Source organism: Polyodon spathula, chromosome 7 (genome assembly GCF_017654505.1).
Source record: "Polyodon spathula isolate WHYD16114869_AA chromosome 7, ASM1765450v1, whole genome shotgun sequence".
In the NCBI taxonomy this organism is placed as follows: domain Eukaryota; kingdom Metazoa; phylum Chordata; class Actinopteri; order Acipenseriformes; family Polyodontidae; genus Polyodon; species Polyodon spathula.
In genome coordinates this window covers 33,401,338-33,424,553 of record NC_054540.1, presented here as the reverse complement: position 1 = coordinate 33,424,553, position 23,216 = coordinate 33,401,338, and the positions used below count along the sequence as shown (strand labels likewise).

General features: G+C 37.5%; 1 protein-coding gene across 2 annotated transcripts in view; it reads left to right on the top strand.

Annotated features, from left to right (window-relative positions):
- LOC121318559 (CD9 antigen-like) overlaps window positions 1-22,640 on the top strand; it is a 29,001-nt gene extending 6,361 nt beyond the window's left edge. The window contains exons 1-8 of one of the 2 annotated variants that reach the window (XM_041255354.1): window positions 2,352-2,495; window positions 15,312-15,414; window positions 17,516-17,613; window positions 18,554-18,628; window positions 18,963-19,064; window positions 19,357-19,449; window positions 20,121-20,204; window positions 22,458-22,637. In XM_041255354.1, the coding sequence (XP_041111288.1) occupies window positions 2,430-2,495; window positions 15,312-15,414; window positions 17,516-17,613; window positions 18,554-18,628; window positions 18,963-19,064; window positions 19,357-19,449; window positions 20,121-20,204; window positions 22,458-22,523 (687 nt within the window). In that variant the 5' untranslated portion in view covers window positions 2,352-2,429 and the 3' untranslated portion in view covers window positions 22,524-22,637. Of the gene's footprint in view, window positions 1-2,351; window positions 2,496-15,311; window positions 15,415-17,515; window positions 17,614-18,553; window positions 18,629-18,962; window positions 19,065-19,356; window positions 19,450-20,120; window positions 20,205-22,457 lie in introns of those variants that run through there. The other variant, XM_041255355.1, reaches the window with a different exon arrangement.
- The last annotated feature ends 576 nt before the right edge of the window (window positions 22,641-23,216 follow it).

Sequence of the window (23,216 nt, the reverse complement as noted above, 5' to 3'; positions counted from 1 at the left end):
TTAATTTTACAACATCTCATATTGTTTGGTTTTAATATTACAACATCTAAAGTTCTTGTAGCTCGTCTGACAAATAATGTACTGCTCTTCCTGCAGCCTTTAGTGTTGCTTCCACCTGTTCCTGCAGCCTTCAGTTCTGCTTCTGTCTGTTCTTGTGAGATTTAAAATGCTTTATTCCTTGTCCCACCCGTTCCTGCCAGTTTAATTTCCGTTTCCATCCATTCCTGCAAACATAAAGAGAAATACCCCAGCCAGGGCTGCTTTTAAACTTTATTCGATGGAAATACTGAACAGAAATCAAGCTTGTATTAAAACCTGGAATAGGTTTACTGAAGTAAAAAATAACAATGGTCATGCTTGCACTGTTTCTCAGTAGTGACTTAATTGGTTTCCTCTTACATCACTGTGTCCCTCCAGTGTCACATGTCCATGTTGCTTACATTTCTCTTACTGTTGTGTATTGTTTGAAATGACCCACAGGGGTTCTGGGTTATGTGGTTCCAATTAGGTATATGGTGACAGTTACTAGGTTGATTTGAAAATGGGGTACAAGAGAAATCACTTAATGAATATTGTGCACAATACCCTGCCGACGGCTGAAGTCTCTGCGGCAGGATGAAGACGTCTGCCTTGCCTTCCAGTGACTGAGTCCAGCTGTGCTGAAGCAGGAGAGGAGGAACTCAGACTCTGAATAATAAGTGCAAGTTAGTTCTGCTCAACTATCTAATGTTTTGGCCTGTGCATATTATTTTACTCGTAAATGTATGCTATCAAGGACCGCTTTTGTAAAGACAATTTGTCTATATACATATGAAACAGGTGGGGTTTGTTACGTGCGTGGGTCATCACTGAACAATACTGAGGCAGACACAGAGCTTTGGGTGTTGACATGCCACACAGGCGCACAGATTTAATTACAACACAAGTGCTGCCACTAGGATACCAGCAATGGTAACCCTAGTGTCACATTTAAAGCAAACAAAGCTAAAAATAAGTTTGGCAAGCACAAGTCTCACTAAAAGGAACGTCTCTCTTCAGGAACCTACAACTCTACGATAACCCTCTCCTATACTGTTTGGGATCAACATCCCCTACACTGACCTACTTCTGGGCATTCTACGGGAACTCCTGCCTCTCCAGACAGCCTCGGCTCAGCAATGCCTTCACGAGCACCATCTCGGAGTGGAAGGGTTTTGTGTAGTTCCTGCAGAGCGGACGCTCTCCTGCTTGATGTTAACAAACACAAGCTTTTGCTCAGCGCCCCTCTGAAGCACTGGCCATACAGTAGCCTCGAGCTGTGGCACAGAACTTTTTGAGCTCGGCTCCGCGCAGCTGGCCTGGGCACGCCCCCCAACCAATCCGGACCACCTGATCAGCAACTTGCTCAATTAATTCCTTAGCAACGCATCCCAGCTGCTTCCATAAAGGCATGTATGCACTCGAGAACCAGCGACGGGGTCGCCCAGTCACAAAATACTTGTTAAATGTAAATGCTTGTTAAAGTCAGCAGCTGGTTGTTCACAAGCTTTGATAGAAACAGATAACCAAACAAAGTTCAATCAGCACTTGCAAACATTTTGTTTTAAAGTTTCCTAATAATACTAAATCGCATGCAGTGAAGCATTTGCCAAAATACTATATATACTATAATATTTTATCCTGTGTACAGATGTCTTCCCTTAAATAACACCACTCCTAATTCCAATGTTAAAAAAAAAAAAAAAAAAAAAAAAAAAAAAACACATACCTGTTTCCTTTAAGAAAATATTACTGAAATTACAGAAATAGAAAAGATGCACTTTTGTTTGTAATAGTGTCACCATGACACTGCACCTGTGTGCCTCTGTCCCCAACGGCATGAGATGACAGCTTACACCAGGGCTTTCCAAACACGGTCCCGGAGAGCCATTCCACTCCAGGTTTAACAGGTAAAACGAGATAATGAACAATTTCAGGGTCTGGATGGGTTCAGCACAATTAAACAATTTGAACAGGGTTGGAACAAAGAGCAGGAGTTGTGGGCCAACTTTGGACACCCCTGTCTTTTATACAATAAGAAAACACCCTGCAGAAGATGTGTTCATAAGAGGAGGAGGAAAAAAGTATATCTAAAGTGCATTAAACATATTTGGGGTTAAATGCCAGGATTGATGACAGACTAGTATTTTGTAATGGCCTGGTTATTTGAAACCACATTTTAAATGGGGTTTATTTAGGGTGTAATTCACTTCAGTTGGAGTAAGGTGAATGAATACACGTCATGCTTGCAGCATGGCTGGAGGCAGTAGGAGGAGAGGCTGCTAAGGTAGTGGTTTGGGTGTGTCTGTTTAACTCCAGCCGTCAGAGCACAGGGAACCATTTGCAGCTCAGATACAACTAGAGCAGGACAAGCCAATCCTCCTTGTAAAAATCTCCGAACCAAAGAGAACATGGCCGTTACAGGAGGTACAAACTGCATCAAATACCTGCTGTTTGCGTTCAACTTTATTTTCTGGGTAAGTCTTTCAAAAAATGCAGTCTGGAGTCATTAATGAAAGATGTGTTTAATGTAATGTGTGTTGTTTAGGGAGCTCTGGGGGAAGCCAGACCTTCAGTGCATTACAAGTGTTAAAGTATTTGTTTATTGCACTAATGTTACTGTATGTGTGAAAACCAAAAAGTAATTGAGTCAGGGTTGTTCAGTATATGTAGTTGCTTTTCTTTTGATCTCTGACTGTTTTGAGGTAACTCTCAAGGTCACTAACAGTCTCTTATCGAGCACCACAAACGTTTTGGTTCATGTTGTCATGTTTTGCTTACCAGTCTCGCATAGCTTTCTTTGTGTGTTTTTTTTTTTTTTTTTCTTTTTACTGTGCATGGGCAAGATTTCCATTAGAATTTCTTGTTAATGATTTACAGGTTGTGAAATTACTTTTATTAGCTGACAAAATGAATTGAGAGTTGAAAGAAATCAATTAGAAGTTGAAAAACATTCATCTTGAATAAAAGCTGAGTAGTCAGGGGTTTAAATTTACTGGCTCTGCTTGGGTGTAGTCTGTCTGAATCGCACCCACATTGTAAAGATGGCATCATACACATCACAGGGTATGAAACTGTTTTATTTAATTTTGGGGGGGGGGTTGTAACTCGTAAGTTGAATGAAAAGGAAACCTGTTTAGTAAAATAATATGGTTGTCTTAGTGAAGGCAGACGTTTGAGGTAAGACTAGTTGAATACAATTATTCCAAAAGCTTTGAAGTAAAACATCTTGCTTTGTTTTCTAAACCTGCTGTCTAGTTTACCAGCCTCATTCTCTCGTCTTTTTATATTTATGGGTAGCAAATCCTTGCGGGAATGTGTTGTCCTGTTTGAATCTGCTCCTCCAGGGGAGATTTCCCGAATCCGTAGGAGGGGAGGGGTCACAGCAAGAGCAAATGTTACTATTAATGAGTAATGCAAAAACTGCTTTTACCGTCACTTACATTAAACCCTTGGTCAAAAACCAAACCGGGTTGGTGTTTATACTGGTCTTTAACCCCAATCCAAATATTTGTGTGCTGAAGAAACAAATAGAGGTGTATTCAGATAATGGGAATGGAGCATCTGTACACTGCCATGGTTTAAAATATTGAATGGGAACTAATTTTAAAAGTAATTTGTCTTACTTTCAAAGACATGAATACAGTTAAGGGATTCATGCACACTGTTAGAGTTTCTGGCTTTCTCACAGTCCCCTTCTTTTAATGATTTAAACTACAGTGTTTCAACTATATGGAAATCAGACTCCTATTGCATTGCAGTTTCATCCATTCTAAGTTTTGCTATGAACTTCCTTAGAGCCACAGTGTGTATAGGGAATGAGCTTAGGTGTGTCCTAGTAAAACCAGGAATGGATCAAACTGCTATGCAATGGGAGTATTTTTCCCATCCCTGCTGTTTGCAATACAGAAGCTGTAACGACATGGATTCAAAAGAAATATGAAAACATTGTCTTGTATGCTTTCACTAAAGAATGGCCCTGTGCCGTGTTCAGCGGAGGAAGTTTGTTTTTATTTCAGAATGCCTGGCAAGGTTACCCAACTTAGCAGCACTCTAATATTCTGAATGTGGCCTCATAAAGGATTTGAGTTCATTTTTCAATACGAGCAAACAAGAAAAACCTGTAATTACATGGCTGGCATTCTTAAACGGTTTCAAATGTGTAGTCCCGTTTGATGGTGGCTGCTTTCAGGTTTCGCTGCATTGAAAAGATTAAGTTGGTTAGTTTGGGCGGGACCACAGGCATTCCGGGTTTGATTGTATGTTTTATATATATTATAAACCCACCAACCATATGTGACGTTTTAAAAAAAAAAAAAATTGTGGTGCTGATTGAAAAACCTCACTGTTCTATTTTAGTTCATGCCATTTCCTTTTAATCCCAGTTAGTTGGTAGTACAGAACTCGTCACCCACATCTCAAGAAATGTAAACCGTTATTAGCTGAATCTGTGCTTTCTCTACTAAATTTGTGCAGCTTCATGCTCTTTAAACTAGCAGTTTTTTGTGCGTTTTGTTGGCAGGGATGGAAATAAGACTCCTATTGCATAGAGTTTCACCCATTCTAGGTTTTACTATGAGCTACATTAGCCCAAGGTGACCAGACATCCCATTGTCCCCAGAACCGTTGTTGGTTCGCTCATTTCGTCACATTTCTTTCCCACAGCAAGCACCATCTCGCTGGTAACAGAAATTACAGAATATTGTATTTTCATGAACAACTAGTAGTATTAAACAGTGGCTGTACAGTGCCGTGCAAATCTTCAATTACTGTACCGTAACGTTCATAATTACATTCAATCACAGAGAATTGCGGGTGGGTTTAAAAACATATGTTTGTCCTTCAGTAAAAGAAGCAAATGTCATGGCTCGATTTACTGGGGATCCCTTTAAGTTTCACCAAATTTAGTTTTATTTCTAAATTTCCTTTTAACATGTTAAATATGGTATGTGTGTGATATATATATAATGCCACATATATAATGCCACATATGAATATGATATATATATATAGTATATATATATATATATATATATATATATATAATATAATATAGATATATATATATATATATACTGTATATAAATATAGATAATCTTTCATAAAAATGGTGTATCTCACCATTTGAACTGCATTAGCTGTCCAATCGCATTTGTTTACATAAAAATATACAGAGTGGGTGGGTAAGTTTTAAACGTCGGATACCTGAATTCAACTGTCATGTGGTAACATGGATGACCGCCACGTCACGACAAAAAGTTATCAATATCATATCACCACATAATTATTGTGTAAAATACCATTATACACAGCTGTAACAATTACCATATTCACACAATTATTGTTTTGAGATTCAGATTTTATTAGGGAGATCCCCTAAATCCCTTTTCAGAAAGATACAGGGTATTAATGCTTGTGAGAGGGTAGCCATCTGACAGGCAGGAGATCGAGACGAAGGTTGAAGTTGATACGCCTTGTTTGTATATTCATTTACATACAAACAAAAAACCGAGCGGAAAAGTTTCGGTGGAACCCAGCATTAGTGGAATCCTCGCACAAGGTAGACAGTCCGTCGGGAGCGCAAACTTTGTTTGCCACACATCTGTGACCGGTATATATATTCTCTGCTTGAAGTAAAAAGAAACGAACTATGGCTGTGGTTGTTTGACTTCTTATTCACTCAAAGTGTTACGAACCTCTGGCACTGTTCGATGTCCGTCTTTACACGCATGCTGTCAACGCAAAATGACGAAAAACACTTTAGAGTCGCAGTTAGCTTTGGACTTGCAGACAGACTGTACGGTGAATAAAGATACTGAACTAATATTCTCTCTTCAATAATAAACAAACTACTGGCTGTTGGTGGTTTCGACTTGCTTATTCACTCTTCGGTATCCGACCCTGGCTCTGGTTCGCTCTCTTTCACATGCACACATGTCTGAATTTCAGCTGCTTTAGTCCAGTTAGCTTTGGTTTTGCAGCAGCCCTGAGGTGAATAAATGAAACCTTTTTATACCTGAAGCCTCGCTGGAACACACCTACCTGCTGATTAGATTCCACACCTTGTAATCGCATACAACAGACAGGCTCTCCCAGGAGCGTTAGCTACTTCATTAATTACAGTAAATACACACTATTTATAATATACATTTACACAAAAAAACCTTCACTGTCCTGCCACAGAGCTGTATACACTTATACGTGGGTTGTGTTGCTCAAGAGCTTGATCATGGCAGATAACGGCAGATATGTGGCAGGCAGATACATGACGGATTATTGTATATATGAAGGAAAGTAATCGCTAATATAAAAACTCAATGTTTTTAATAATTGGCTACAATGTTTCGGCTTCTTCCTTCTTCAGATAGCATATTAAAAGTAGCTGGGTAGGCTGATGTTATATAGATATAAATATTGTTATACATATATCCTGAGAGGTAAGAATGTGATGTGACTAGGCTAAAGAACCATTACCACTCTTGGTAGAAATGTGCAATTGAGTTGTTTTTTTAGAGACCTGCCCTTTGTAAAGTGATCCCAGTGGCAGAATCAGCTGTTCTTCAGCATGTTCCTGAGGCTCGCTCTAGATGTGTCGGAGGCAGTTGGGTCAATTCCTGCTTTTCAATTTCAGTTGCTTTTTAAAATCAATTCCAATTCCCTTTTTAATCCAATCTAATTCCAGGACTTGAAATTGGAAGTTGATTTTAAAAGGAATGGGAATTGACCCAACCCAGGTCCAAGGCCAGGAATATTCCCGAAACTGTGGTGGAATCTGACAGTACTGGAAACTACAGTTTGTTTTGTTGTTGTTCTGGTAGTCCAGAAACTACCAGAATAGAGTCACTAGAAAACTTAAGCATTTCACCAATTGAATATTGATTTTGGTTTTAAATAAATAAAGAACATAAGAACATAAAGTTTACAAACAAGAGGCCATTCGGCCCATCTTGCTCATTTGGTTGTTAGTAGCTTATTGATCCCAGAATCTCATCAAGCAGCTTCTTGAAGGATCCCAGGGTGTCTGCTTCAACAACATTACTGGGGAGTTGCTTCCAGACCCTCACAATTCCCTGTGTAAAAAAGTGCCTCCTATTTTTTATTCCGAATGCCCCTTTGCCTAATCTCCAGGTTTAAAAAAAAAAAAAAAAAAGTCCCTTTTAGAATTTGGAATGCTTGAATCAGGTCGCCGCCTAGTCTTCTTTGTTCAAGACTGAATAGATTAAATTCTTTTAGCCTGTCTGCATATGACATGATTTTTAAATCCAGGATAATTCTGGTCGCTCTTCTTTGCACTCTTTCTAGAGCAGCAATATACTTTTATGTAGCGAGGTGACCAGAACTGAACACAATATTCAAGATGAGATCTTAACAATACATTGTACAATTTTTATTGTATCTTGTTGGCTTTTTTTATAGCTTCCCCACATTGTCTAGATGAAGACATTTCTGAGTCAACAAAAACTCCTAGGTCTTTTCATAGATTCCTTCAATTTCAGTATCTCCCATATGATATTTATAATGCACTTTATCTCCTGCATGCAGTACCTTACACTTTTCTCTACTAAACGTAATTTGCCATGTCTGCCCAGTTTGAATCTTGTCTAAGTCATTTTGAATGACGTTTGCTGCTGCAACAGTGTTTGCCACTCCTACTTTTGTGTCATCTGTAAATTTAACAAGTTTGCTTACTATAACAGAATCTAAGTCATTTTAATGTAGATTAGGAATAGCAGAGGACCTAATACTGATCCCTATGGTACTCCACTGGTTACCTTGCTCCATTTTGAGGTTTCTCCTCTAATGAGTACTTTCTGTTTTCTACATGTTAACCACTCCCTAATCCATGTACATGCATTTCCTTGAATCCCTACTGCGTTCAATTTGAGAATTCATCTTTTTATGTGAAAAGTTTTCTGGAAATCTAAATAAACCATGTCATATGCTTTGCAATTATCTGTTATCGATGTTGCATCCTCAAAAAAATCAAGCAAGTTAGTTAGACACGATCTCCCTTTCCTAAAACCATGTTGACTGTCTCCCAGGATACTGTTACCATATAGGTAATTTTCCATTCTGGATCTTATTATAGTTTCCATATAATAGAAGTCAGACTTATTGGTCTGTAGTTACCTGGTTCGGTTTTGTTTCCCTTTTTGTGGATCGGTATTACATTTTGCAATTCTCCAGTTTGTAGGTACAACTCCTGTGTCGAGACTGTTGCATCATCTTGGTTAGCGGTTTGTAAATAACTACTTTCACTTTTTTGAGTACTATTGAGAGGATCTCATCCAGCCCAGCAGATTTGTTTATTTTAAGAGGCCCTAGTCCCTTTAACACTTCTGTCTTGGTTATGCTAAAGTTATTTAAAACTGGATAGGAACAAGTTGACGTGGGGCATGTTGTCCGTATCCTCCTTTGTAAAAACTAGTGAAAAGTAATCAGTTTAATATAACTTTTTTTTGCTATTTGTATCTCTTGGGACATTTAACCTCCTCTTTGAACGTTCTCTTGCAGTTGTAATATTGGGGGAGAAAAAAGGTATAGCGAACTGATATTTTATCCTGATTTATTAATGTAAAAAAAAATTATTTGGCTTTGAGGGTCACTTGAAGGAATACTTTATAACACCCGCCACAATCAGCCTTGAGTAATCTTTTCAGAATCTGTTCTTGTTAGAAAGATGAGTAAGCATGGCAAAAAATAATCTTCGAACAGAAAATGGTACCGAACACACACATGTAAATATTAAACCAGTAACAGATAAAATACCAGGAACGTCTATCCCTTTTAAATGACTTCTGATTGTCAGAATGGTTTACAGTGTTTTTTTTTTTTTAAAAGCTGGAAATATACAGCCATAACAACCCATAGCATGAGGAAATAACATTGTAAAACAGGTGGAGTTGAGCACATAATCCCCTGTGAATGAAGTGTCTGGAGAGCATGCATTCCTCATTCACCAATGGTTACCATGGTGACAGGCCTAGGTAGATTCATGGACACAGAACAGCAGGCTTATTTTACGCACTGTTGCGTTTACTGCCAGGTAACTTTTAATCTTCATAATGCAGGTCTACAGGAAACTGAACATTCAAATCAGCCTGAATGGACATTTTAGTGCTGTTGCCACTAATATCAGCTATACAGAAATATAGATAGCCCTAAGATCACTTAACTAACGATATCCACATCTTGCCCTTAAAGTCCTGAAGTAGTTTATGAAATGTGTCCATTAGAATGATGTGGTAGTCCTAGATAACATCTTCAGATCTCTGCTCGGCTGTAGATAGGTGTCCTGTCCACTAGATGATATCCAGAATCAGACTGGTAATAATCAAAACTTACATTTACACAAGGAACAGTGAATCTTGTTGTCATAGAGGCTGTGAAATATCCCTGCCTTTCCTCCGGAGAGGGAGTTCACAACTGCAAAGGTTCCAAGCTGAATGAAATGAATGTTTTATTTTTAATCGTATTACTATATGCTCCAGCTACAGAAACTGCACCCCCCCCCCCCCCCCCACACACACACACACTTTTGAAGCCAAACTACTGGCTTGAACGCCACTGAATCTATTAGTTACTTAACTGTGCATCTCTTGTCGAGTTCAATGTGAATTAGGAATCCAGGAATCAATTCACGTTGAATTTGATTGAGGGATCGTGCAGGTTTTACACAAGGACTGTATTCGTCAATCCAGGGCACCTTGGAGGCCAGACAGGAATGGCTGTCAGTCATACTGTGGACTTCTGTTGAATCAGGAAGAGCAAAGCTGCATTGAATACTCCCTTAATCAACTGAAACCCTCTCTATTTCAGCACTCTACTAACCCTCATTCTGTTTGTTCTGTTCCCTCCATTTACCTGCTTCCCTCGTTTCATGTTGTTTCCTGTATCACAGCTGTAATTTTTGTTTTTTGGTTTTAGTTTCATGTTCTCAATTCTTTATACTTTGCTTCCAGCATTGTGTGTTTTAAAAAAAACAAAAAAAAACTCAAAGAACAAAAGAAAATATGATGCAAATAGTAAATTAAAGCTGAGAATTCACACTGTTAGAAACTATAGAAACCCCAAGAACTCCAAGCTTATCATTACCTAGATGAATGTGGTATGATATAACATGGGATGCAAACCCTTATGAAAACTGATCACAGTAAAGGCACAACAGATTGTAATAAAATACAGTAAAAGCAAGCTTTGTACAGTCCATATAGATATGGTAAAGCACATAAAAATGGTAAGCTATGGTAAATGCATGGGAAACATGCAGCTTTACCATGGTAAACTTTAAGGGTAGAAATGGTGCCCTGTAGTTTTGAGCTCTGATAGGAAAGGGCATTTTGTGATCTGAAAGAAGTACCACCCTTGAGCAGAGAGGGTGCATTTTCTTTGGGTACAGGTCTTCAACCCACGGTCATTTGATATACACAAAACTAAATGTCAAGTGCAAGCAAATAAAGATGATTAGGCCAGCTCCTGCAGTGCAGTACGCACCTGGCCGAATTAACTACTCATGTGTACTCCATTGCCGTCAGCGCTGTGCCTGATGTGTCATTCATTTCTGTTTTGAATCTGAGGCACATATTCAAAAGCCCCAGTAGTTTAAATAACTTGTTGTGAAATGCCTGCTGTGGCTTGCCTCCCTTCTGTAGTTCTTGCATGAATAGGAGGAGAGGCTCCAGTGAGTCATTTGAGAACTCCTGCATTGTTTTATACACTAGTTGGCAACACAGCGTTCCAGTTTCCAAACTCAGATGAGGGGTTAATTTGCAAGTCCTTATTTCCAGTGCTGTCTGTTTAGTTGTGCTGCAGGGATGGAAATAAGACTCCTATCGCATAGCCGTTTCACCCATTCCAGGTTATAATGTACTTAGACTGGTTTAAGTCAAAATAAATATGGACATACATTCATTCTCAGGAAATAAGTCCAGAAAATGTAATGAATTTTTAAATGCAAGTTAAAGGCCATATCCTTTGGGAATGTAACACTGGATTATAAAAGTTTCTTGGTTTTTCTTTTTTTTTTTTTTTTTAAATTGTGTTAAATTGTGTTAATTATTTTTCATACACCAAATGACAACTAACTTTGAAATAGCAACTTTGTAGGCGATATAAGCCACTTCGGACCGCGGTTCTCGTGAAATATACACACATCTTCGGCTCCGGGCTAATGACCAGCCAGGCGTGTGTATTTTTCATAGGGACCACACCCGTTTGTGGTTTATACCCTGCATATATTACGAACAGAAAAAAAGACTAAACTAAATTAGGTGCAATTGCTGAATAGTAGTAAAGACATGTAAAGCGAGAAGAGATAATAAAAGCGATATAATTTAATCAGACTGCAAAAGACAGCTGCAGTGCGTTTGGGCAGAAGATAGAGACTCGGGTTGAAGTTGATAAGCCCCCCGCAGGCAAACAGGATCACAGTGTATAGAGCACATACAGCACGGTGTATAAAAACATTGGTAGGATCTACAATATATGAACTAATCTTCTCTGTTCAGTAATAGACTAATGTTGCTGAAGAGCTTGATCACGGTGTCTATGTGAAAGGTGGGTATGCGATGGATTGCTATAGAATAAGCGCTCATTTTCATCAGATTAATCGGCCTGTCTCTGGTATTGTTCAAACAATAAGGCACGAAACCCTAATCGACAGGCAGATGAGAACTTGAAGCATATAGGGGAGCTATGGTAAATCAACACTGGTACATTAGGTCAGGTCTTGAAACAAAAATGCTGTGCCCCTTCCTTACTGATAAGATCGGGTACCTTTTTTTTGTTTTGTTTACAAATGAATCTCTATCCAAGCCTGTCCAGTCTGCTGCATTGCTACAGAAACTGGAAAGAGGCAGTGTTTTCACATCTCCAAATATGCATGAGGGGAAGAATTTGGATAACAAATCCTCAGCTATAACTAAGCTAGCTATGGTAAAATGCTTGTGTTTGTTTAGGGTGTGTGGTCTGTTCGAGATTGAATCCACTAATGTGAGTTTCATTTCACACGGTGTGTGTGTTTAATATCCATCAAGCTTCATGTTTATTTAATATTTTATTTCCTGGCAGATGCCCTTGTCCAGGTACATTATTACATCATTTGTTTGCATGATGTATAAATTTAGTGTAAATCGAGATTTCACTAACTGCATGGAAATCGTCAGATTAGCCCAATACCGTTATATGTGTGCCGGTGTGTACTATTCACCATGCATAGTGCTGTGTATTGATTGTCACGTAATCTTGGCGGAAAACTAAAATGTAGTACTACACACATTTAAACAAGAAATGGATGTCTCTAAAACAGCTAAAAACGTGTCTGCAGCAGATCACGTAAAGCAGCATTCAGCATGAGTTTTACACAGCGATGGAGGTAAGCTCTTCTGTGCCTCTTGCAACGTTACTGTAGATAACTATGGAAAATCAGCTGTTGACAGGCATTTAGATTCAAGTATTCGCTGAAAGAGAGGCAGAGATCCAGAGCAATACTGTGACTGCTTTACTTGCACAAAAAAAAGTGAACCGACTGAGGCGTTTGTTTGCACAAATATCCCTTTTGAAAAATTGGACAACCAAAGTTCTGTAAATACTTCAGACTGTAGCAAATGGTGGAGCCCAGCTGAGACGTGAATACTTAAGTTGGCGCTTATCACAAGCATGAAATTATGGATCAGTATGTGTTACACATTGTATTTGCTTTGCGTAGAACTGAAAGCTGTCCTTGCAGAAACAGTTTACGTACAGGCTGTTAATTACAACACCATTTCGCAAGCTGTTCTAAAGTGCTTGAATAATTGGTCAGTGAATTTATCTATTACTGCTTTCGATTAATATATTCATATTAAAATCAATATATATAACTATACGACGAAATATATAGATATAATATATCTCGTATATATGGCATATATATATATATATATATATATATATATATATTATATATATATATATATGTGTGTGTGTGTATATATATATATATATATATATATATATATATATATATAATATATATATATATATATATATATATATATATAAATTTTAAATAGCATATGTTAGGGATCCTGCCGCCGTGAATTAAAAAAAAAAAAAAAAAAAAAATCTTTTATGTAGTAAACTTCATGCTAAAGGACAAAGTTGCATATATTCAGACGCTCATGTTTATGATATAGCTGCTTGTCAATTATCCTCCTTGTTTATTTTGGTTTTGGCAGAAGTGTTTACAAAGCATATGAGACTTTGTTTGTTTGTTTGTCACTGTATATTCAGAGAAGAGCAGGCAAAAGGGGCCACTGGTATCCTATCAATGTTTTCTTAAAATCAGTTTGGATTTATTTAATACATTACTATGTGTAGGCCTTTGAAGGAGACAAGGCTGTTCTGTAAATTAATCTTCAACTCAGAAACAGAACTGAGATCAGTAAAATGCAACATTGCCTTAGTACATGAGTACTTTCAATAAATACTGTACATACTTTAATGCTAACTTATGGGGACTGCAGGTAATGTTACATTGAACCCCTGTACAAAAACTTGGTCTTGCAATAAAAACAAAAATAGCAATTCTTATTTTGCTTTGTTGACCACAAAAAAATATGGCTGTGAAGCAAATACAGAAACAGATTTTTTTTTTATTCCAACTGCAGTTGGAATATACTTAATAAAAGGCTGTTGCTAAAGAAAATAGTAATAATGTATTGATCCCTTAGCAATATAAAGCATCCCAACTCTGTCCAAACAGAATGTTGTATTTATTATATACAGTTGCCTTCCAAAAATTCAGTTGACAGATAAATAAATTGATGGGTTAGGTGGAGGGGCACTAAGACGGCACTGAGAAATCCAGAATCCAGTTGCTTATTCACCACTCACGATCTCCCTCTCGCAAGAGAAGCAATTAACATTTGCCAATAGTGTGCAAATATAAAATTGCCAACACCCACATCCATGGTGTACAGTAGCAAAATATGAGCAAGGAAGAAATCTTATTGCATGATGTAACCCGACTTCATTACTGCCTCAAACGAGACTCCGTGTTGGGGTGTCTTAAACTCTATATGTAATACAAGATGTCGCTAACAAGCTAATCACATTTGGAAGTTTGTGCACATTAGCCTTTGAATATATATATATATATATATATGCAATCTAGCTGCTGCTTTATGTATGTCCATTTTGGCTTTGTTTTTCTATCATGTTGTTTGAGCAGAATAGCACATGGAGCACTCTGCCACCCTAACGTGGTCTATGACGAAATCTGCTGTCTCTGGTAATGATCCCCCTTGTCCCATCAGTGCCTGTCCAGTTCCTTGTAGCTGATTGATTCCAGAACTTCATCTAGTGGCACTCCTCACTGTGCTTTTCCTATTTTCTGTTATGTCTTTCTTTACCGGATTCCCTCTTTTTTTTTTATCTGTACAGTTTCCACGATTCACTTTATTTCACTCGCTGACGTCCTGTCAAGTCTTGCATTTTCCCCTCCCATGCTTGCTGTACCTGAAACGCCTATTCAAGGTTAATGTTTTATTTCTGCAAATTCCTTATTCCGGATCACGAAAATATATACTATAATTTGTGGCTGTAGATCACACCAAACCCTGTGAACCAAAACTAATTTCGACATTGAGAAATAATGGAAATGTTTGTCATAGAATGGTCTACGTTTATTTTGGTATTACTACATCCCAGTGATTCTACATCAACAATGTGGCTGGATCACCCATTCCATACGCCCACCAAAAAACAAAACAAACAAAGAAATAGGTTTCAATTTACTTTCCTGTGTACCTTTTCCCTGGTTCTGTGGTTCACTTAAAATATTGAGAAGAATGAACTTAAGGGGTGAAAAATAAGACTGCCATTGCATAGCTTGTTATCTATACACTGGGGCTAATCAAACACGTTAACCTGGAATGGTGTTATTTCCTTCACTGAATTTTGTTCTAGGCTCAATAGATTAGTGTAACGTTTAACTGAGAATTGGAATGGCACGTGACAGTTTCCACGTCTTTGTTAGTGTTGCTGTTTTATGATTCCTGATTTTTAAAGAGAAGTCAACCCGCATGCTTTGTTGCAATCCAGTGTGTGTGATTTTTAGAAATAGATGCACAAGTGCTAAATGAACCAAACTGGGATAAGTGTGTGTTTGGTTGTAGCACAGAGGGTAGTGCATATTGTGTCATGAAGTCTGTCAATCCAACTTTTCTCCAAATCCCACTCGTAGAAGATTCATATAGAAAACTTTAATTTGCTCATGAAAAATTTATTTTATACCGTCTCTCTCGCTTCAGCTTGCAGGAACGGCTGTGCTTGCTGTTGGGTTATGGCTGCGCTTTGACTCCAAGACAAAAGCCATCTTTGAAATGGATACCAACCCCACCACATTCTACACAGGTGAGACTTGGGATTGGGGGAGCCGAGAGGGGCAAGGAATGAACCATGCGAGACACAGTAGTGTGCACATTTATTGGAACGCCTCAAGATTGGTTATTTTATATCCTTTAGATACCTACCTGCATGAAACCCTCTGGGTGTCAGAATTTTAATTTTCCATCAGTAATTGGTAATATAGAAACAATAGGCCCTCATGTATAAAAATGTAAGACCACTTTATGCTTTAATTAGGCATCTTAAACAACTTTTGAAAGTCTCATGCATTTTACCATTGATGGCTATATGTTCCTTTTTTCTTTACTATTTTAAATTAATTGTATGTGTAGCCTATTCATCATCAGTTTAATTAGTCACTAATTTGCCTATTTTGAATTTTTTTTTCCTATTTTTTTTATTTTTTTATTGCATATGCACAACAAATCAAAACTACAGACAGTGGAGTGTTCTGATAAATGTACACGCTGCTGTAGTTAAAAATCAAGGACTTTTAAGAACATAAATACCAAAACACATAGCATATAAGAGCATTGTGTGTGCAGCCAACCTTACCCTTAGAGACCTTGCATGCCACATGTTGACTAGTAGAACAGCCCACTGAAACTGAAGCCGATTGCAAGGCTGTTAATACTAAAACATGCAGGCTTGCCTTTATCCAAATGCAGATAGCATGTAAATTTTGGAGGCTGAGTTTGAATAAGCATCTCCTGTCGAAGAGAGATTGTGCAGTTCAGCCTGACACCTTTTAGAATAAGAGCAGTAGCCCATACTCTTGGGGAAATGCCGTTTTCCAAATTGTATTTATTTTTTTGGTTAGGGCAGTCTTTAAGTGCCTTGGGTATATTTTCAGTTTTTTTTTTTTTTTTTTTTTTCTTTTTCAAACTCTGACCTGTAACAAAACTGATACTTGTTGTACTGTATGTCCAGCACTTACCATGACTCATTAAATGGCAGTATACAGCACTTAGTCCAGTGTGCTGGACTCTGCACAAGCCGAGTTTTAATTGAGAGGACAGTATGAGTTTGTCAGAAGTTCCTTGTTGTTTTTACAATCAGAATTGTAGGCATTATTTATTTAAAGAAGTTTTTTTGCAGGTTTTTGTAAACCCTGAATTAAACAGAAAAGTGGACATAGAAATAATAGGTTATGTAAAGGTCTCTAATCTATTGAATAGCTGTGCTATATAATGATTTGCTGAATCCCCTTGGAATGGGGCTTTTTCTTTCTTTTATCCATCAAAAAAAAATTATTGCATATTTGAAAACCTTGTTTTTCTCCATAGTTATACTATGTATTTAGCATGGTTTGCCATGCTTTTTAATATGCTATACCATACCTCTGGTCTTTACTGTAGTGAGTACATTTCTTTTAATATGCTTTACCATATCTTGCTATTATTTTTTTTCCCAAATGTTAGCTGGAGGAGGAATGAAATTATTGGAAACTGCATCACCCAACGTGTTGCATTGTTTACAATACCCCAGATATGGAAATAAGACGCCAGGTTTTACTATGGGCTGGATTAGTCAGTGTCTAGGCACCAAGCACGGGTGTTACTGGAAACTCCTAATCCAGGAGTGAATCAAACTGTTATGCAATGGGAGTCTTCTTTCCACTGCTGTACCATGATGTTAAACTGTCTTGATCAAATGATCGTCCACATACCTCTGGATAACCAGTTTGGCAACATCAGACAGCATAGCCTGACACTTAATAGGAGCGGTTCAGGGCACAAAGAATGGAGGCATTGTGATTTTTTTTTTTTGCTTTCTGTGCAAGTGGCAGTTCATTTCTGCCTCTGCTTGTTGACATTTGTAGGCGTATAGCACCTATACTGCAAAGGCGGGGGCTTGGCTATGCTGAAAATCTTTAATTATGGCTGGAATCCTGTGGGACGTGTGGTTGTTTCTGTTTCGGGGTAGTGATGTCAGTATGCATTTTTAGAGAAGAATAACATGATGATCTATTTCAGGAAGCATTCTCAAAAGCCATTTTAAGATCTCTAATTTTAATAAAGTAAAAGTGGTGTGATGTTAACTGCTTTCATGCAGCAGGTGTCCGGTGGAATGTCACTCTGGTTTATTTGTGTTATGTTGTGTCTAGGTGTCTACATATTGATCGGTGCTGGGGCTCTCATGATGGTCGTGGGGTTCCTGGGGTGCTGTGGTGCCATTCAGGAGTCTCCCTGCATGCTCGGCCTGGTAAGGATTCTCATGCTGTAGCAGTCACTTGGCCCTTAAAGAATTGGCATGTCCTTAGAAAAGTGTCCCACAGTAAAGTGTAACAAAGCACAGTGAAAGCATGGTAAATTGTAGGGAAGCATTGTAAAGCACAGAGAGGCGTGGTAAATCATAGCAAACAAGCCAAGGTAAAGTAACCTTTATGCAGGTTCCCCGTAGTAAAAGCACATCATAGCGACACATGATAAAAGCACAGGAAAGCATTGCAAACCACAGAGGTATAAAACAGCAGAGTTAAAAGCATGGGACTACAGTAAACTGGGAAACGCATGAGAACTGCTGTGAAAATGTACTTTGGTAAACTGTTTTATAAGCGTACTACGCCTGACAGCAAAAACATTCCTAATGGAATATCAGACAGACAGTAATCTTCTATGATCCATGCACTGTGAACACTATTACTGAAAAGCAATAGCAATGTTTTTTTTTTTTCTTAGGAGGACTCAATTATAATAACAATAACGGCGAAATTGTTTGCTGTAATTGCAATTCCAATGTTATTTTGTTCAATTGCAATTTGTTACAATTATGCGGCAGTAATCCCAATTCTAACTGCAATTACACTAAAAGTAACCTGAACAACTACACAAATGATCATATTTACTCTATTTATACAAATGCTGACATACTATAAGGTTTTTTTTTTTTTTTTTTTTTCAAACATATAATGGGGGGGGGTCACCAAAAGTGGTTGAAAATCTGAGCATAATGATCGCTCAGTGTAAAAGACAGCATTGAACTGAATGGTTAAGCTTGGAAAGGTGTGTAATTGACCCTGGAGCTGCTTCAGATCATGTTCCCTGTTGCACCGTGTGTGTGTTTTTTTTTTTTTTTTTTGTTTAGCAGTGAATTTGACAATGGCAGCCACAAACTTTCTAATTCATTGTTGCTTTGATTTTAGTTCTTTGCTTTCCTGCTCCTCATATTTGCCATTGAAATTGCGGCTGGAATTTGGGGCTTTTCCAACAAAGACAAGGTAAGTGTCCATCAGTAAGATTACTGGGCATTGATCAATCAAGGGGGTGGGGTGGGGTGGTGTAGTTCATGTGGACAAAATAAGACCGTACTGATTTAAAACTGATGCAGCTTGCAAAGTACATACTTGCTAGTTTTATTATAATATGTTTTTTTGTTTGTTTTGTGTAACTGATATAAGAAAATAATGCAAAATTAAATAATTGAGGGGGACCGGTAGTGCAATGTATTTACTTTTGTTTAAATTGAATTGCAAGCCAGTCATTTTATATTATTTTACATGATTTTAAGGTTTAAGGTTTTCCTCCTCCTCAATTTATTGTTATTTTTTAAAGGTTGTTGGTGAGGTAGAAACATTCTACAAAGAGACATATAAAAACTACGTCTTGACCAAACAGCCAGCCTTGAAGGAAACTCTGAAGGCTTTTCATCACGGAGTAAGTATCGAATATTTTAGATTTCATACATTTTAACATTCAATTTGCTAAAATATTCCATTACTGGGGCCAAAAAGAAACCCGTTTCCAGTCATGGTGTAAGGAGTTTTAAATGAATAAAGAAACCACATCCTACACCACGACAGCATGTGGAAGACCTACCCGGTCGAAACCTGTCCTAAACAGCACTAGAACTTGAACCAGCTTCGAGAGTCAGCCTGTTTGTGTTTTGAAGTTCTGTTGATGTTTGTTTCCAGACTAACCCAATGGTTTGTGTCTGTTTTGTTTTCAGCTGAACTGCTGTGGGATTGGTGGAACTCTGGAGCCTGTTGTGAGGGATACCTGCCCTGAAAAAGATGGTGTTATTGCATCATTAACTGTGCAGGTATGTATATGTTTAGTTTGTACAGATATGGCCAAAAGTTAGCATTATACAATTATTGGATTGAGACATTCATTTAAAAAAATTTAAACTATATGAAAATAATTTTAGATTTTTTATTTTAACATTAATCAAAGAAACAACAGAATTATATTGTAAAAGTCTACCGAAAGCCATAATAGTGGTACAGTATTTCATGTTATATTTTGAAATTTCACATTTTTCCATTTTTGCCAATATATGGAAAACTATAAAGCAGTATGTAAATCGGTATTCTAACGTAATATTATTCAGCAGGTTTAATTCGACTTTATGAAGCAAAATGGGTTAATTCTATAGGGTGTTGCAACACTTTTGGCCATGCTGTGACAGGAATGTGTTGTAGAAACAGATTCAGAACAGAAAGGAGGCACTTCTTCACACAGAGTGTTGTGGGGATGGAATGAGTTGCCCAGGGTTGTCGAGCCATGTTGTTGATGCTGAATCACTGGGATCCTTTTAATGTCCCAGTGATACCTATACAGTGGACATTGGCCCATCCAAAACTTCAATTTTAGTTATTGGCATCAACCAAAAAGATGCTGCTACTTCTCTTTCATTTTATAAAATTAAATGCACCCATCTGTCCGATTTTGCTGTATTTAATATAGGATTCATTTTCCTTTCATTTCCAGTCTTGTCCAGCTGCCATTAATGAGGTGTTCAACTCCAAGCTTCACATCATTGGAGGTGTTGGAATCGGCATCGCTGTCATCATGGTAAGGGGCTCCAGTTCTTCTGCACAACTCGAGTGGCAGTGTCTGGGACCCTGTGTAATTTTGTAGCTTAACATAGAAGGGGTATGCATTTAATTGTGTGCTATTTTAATCAGTTCTGACACAAGCAAAGTTTACTTAAATCAGGGTTGAACAACCTGAGTTCACCAAGGGGCCACATGGATCCATTTTATAAGATGTTGAAATCTTAGCTTTTAATGTTCAAAAAGTGATGTTTGATTACTTGTTAATTTCTGACTACACCTCAAATCTCACTCTGTACATTAATTGATTTGACCTTTACGGTTTCCATAGTTTTCTTTTTCATATTTTAAAGCTATTTTAAGCATAGCCTACTTGAATATCGCACGTTTACGGTGACTATATAGATATGTTAACGTTGCCGAAAGTGTTGCATATACACCTGCCTCGTATATCCCAAACTTTCTGAGAATGTAAGAGTACATTGTAACATTGAAACTTGAGTAGCTATTGAAACAATCTTTTAAAAATGTATCAAACTTTTGCTGGAAACAAAAGTAGTTTTAAAATGGTCTGTGTTGGTTGCAAAAAAAAAGTAACAAGCAGACAAAATTAGATTTTTTTAAAAACAACCTTGAATTACATATTCAGCAACATTTGAGATTTGTAAACCTTATGTTGACACACTAATTACAATGACCATGTAATTGCCATTGACTGTTTTTTGCTGCCTTTAATCCCAAAACATTAAACGCGGGAGAAACGTGAACTGCAAACCTAAGATGACAAAACCAAAGCTTTTGTGTTTCTTTATACACTCTGTACATTTCTAATAGTATGTAGAAATTATTATTTTTTACTGCGCTTTAAAACCACAGATACCGTCATGTTATATAGTAAATTATATAACATCATATACGCCACTGGAGCCTCTCAACCTAAAAAAATTATATTAATATAAAAAATTTAAGCATCTTGTACGACTAAGCATAGACGTAAACAGTGTTTACATTGTCTATTATTACAAAGGCAGACACACGGTTGAAATCAATGCAGTTCTTCACAAGTGTTTAATAGCGTTACCTACTGTAATGTGGAAAGAATCAAGATGCAGTGCATCTACTAAGTAAGCAGTAAGTTCCTCTGAATTCGCAGTTGTAAATCTCTGTGGGATGAAAATAATGTACTAAACACAGTTAGCTTGATCATCAGTGGCCTCGTCGCATACAACGTAAACTGACGGAATGGTTCATTTTGCCATTTTAAATATTCTTTGTGTGCTGCTACACTTTAGGGAGGTACTCTCATCTGAGTGTGTCACTGTTAGGCACGGCATCACGATTCAGGATCTTTTTTTTTTGTCAGCTGTCTGCATTTTTAATGTTAATCGTACACTGCAAACTGATACATCAACCATTTTAAACTTCCCGCATGTTACGTCATTGTACAATATAAGGAATTCACCACTCATGAAGCTGGTATTTGCTTGACCCTGTTGCCTTAGTAACCAAATGTGATTGATGTCAGACCATGTACAGCTACTGTAGTGCTATTAATACTTGATATAAGTATGACAGGTGGAGAGTAATGTGAAATACTGTAAGAAATAAAATGCACATTTTTCACTTAGGCAGTCAAATACACAGTTTCTGTTCAATACAGGTAGTGTAGCATGCACGGGGCAAGGCAGAATACAAATGGAATTAAATCTTGGTATCGGCGCTATTCTTTAGTGCGAGAGGTCCCGGGTTCGCACCCACCCTCCATCTATGTGTGGATTGCCCCTCCCTGTGTGATGCGCCTGCTTGCGTTAACAGAGATTGCTAGTATGATCTGTGCTCAGTCTGTACCTAGTTATTGCCTATTACCTAGTTATTGCGGTATTTTGTGATGTAATTTGCATACATTTCTGTCTGTTAACATTATTCATTCTATTTAAATGACTGGAACACAATACTTTTTCTATGCACTTTCTTTCACGTGCTAGGATGCCTGCCACTGGTTAGTGAATACAGCAGGTGTACAAAGCATGCAGTAAAGAGGCTTACTGGGTGCAAAACATGTTACCTCTGTTTAGTGAATGAGGCCCTAAATTAGGCATAATAAACAGTACCCCCCCCCCCCCCCTTGTTGTTTCACTATCTGACTATCGGTACATTTGAATTAATTTACTAAATTCGTGGATCACTGAATACAGAATTAATGAGGAAACATTTGTACTGTAAATCTGAACCTTAACCTGTGCTGTTTTGTTTTTTTCTTTCTCTCTCTCAGATCTTTGGCATGATCTTCAGTATGGTGCTGTGCTGTGCGATCCGCAGGAATAGGGAGATGGTGTAAATGTGTCTGCCTGTGTCGATGCCTTGCTGTTTTGAATGGGACGTTTTTATAGTTTTGTTCATTTTGCTCTAGCAGATTTGTGTGTGTGTGTATATATATATATATATATATATATATATATATATATATATATATATATATATATATATATATATATATATATATATATATATATATATATAATCTATAGGAATTTTGTAAAGCAGAGTGTCGAACTGTATTCTTATTTTGGTCGCAAATTATGGGTTTGTTTTTTAATTGCATGTTGTGTTTAAACGTCGTGCAAAAAAATATTTGCAGATAAATTTTAGCGGAAAAATAAACACCTTTTAATTTGAATGACGTACAACCCATTAAACTAATATAATGCTCTTTTCGATTTTTATGTAAGTTTAAAAAAAAAAAAAAAAAAAAAAACTGGAAATTAGTGCTGTACGGTTTATTTCTGACCATGTTTGTAACTAATCTGGGTTTGTGACTTTTTTTACTTTTAATGGATTTCTTTTCCTTTATGTCTTCCCTGTAGTCTCCATTTTTTTCCTTTCATTCCTTTGTTTTTATTGTTTTCATTCTAACTTTAAATTCATTCACTCTGTCCATTCAGGGGTTGGCAACTTGTCGGTACACAGACCCATGTGTCCATGGCAAGAGTTATCAATGTCTGTGGCTGGCGCATTTACTTGTTGGCACCTC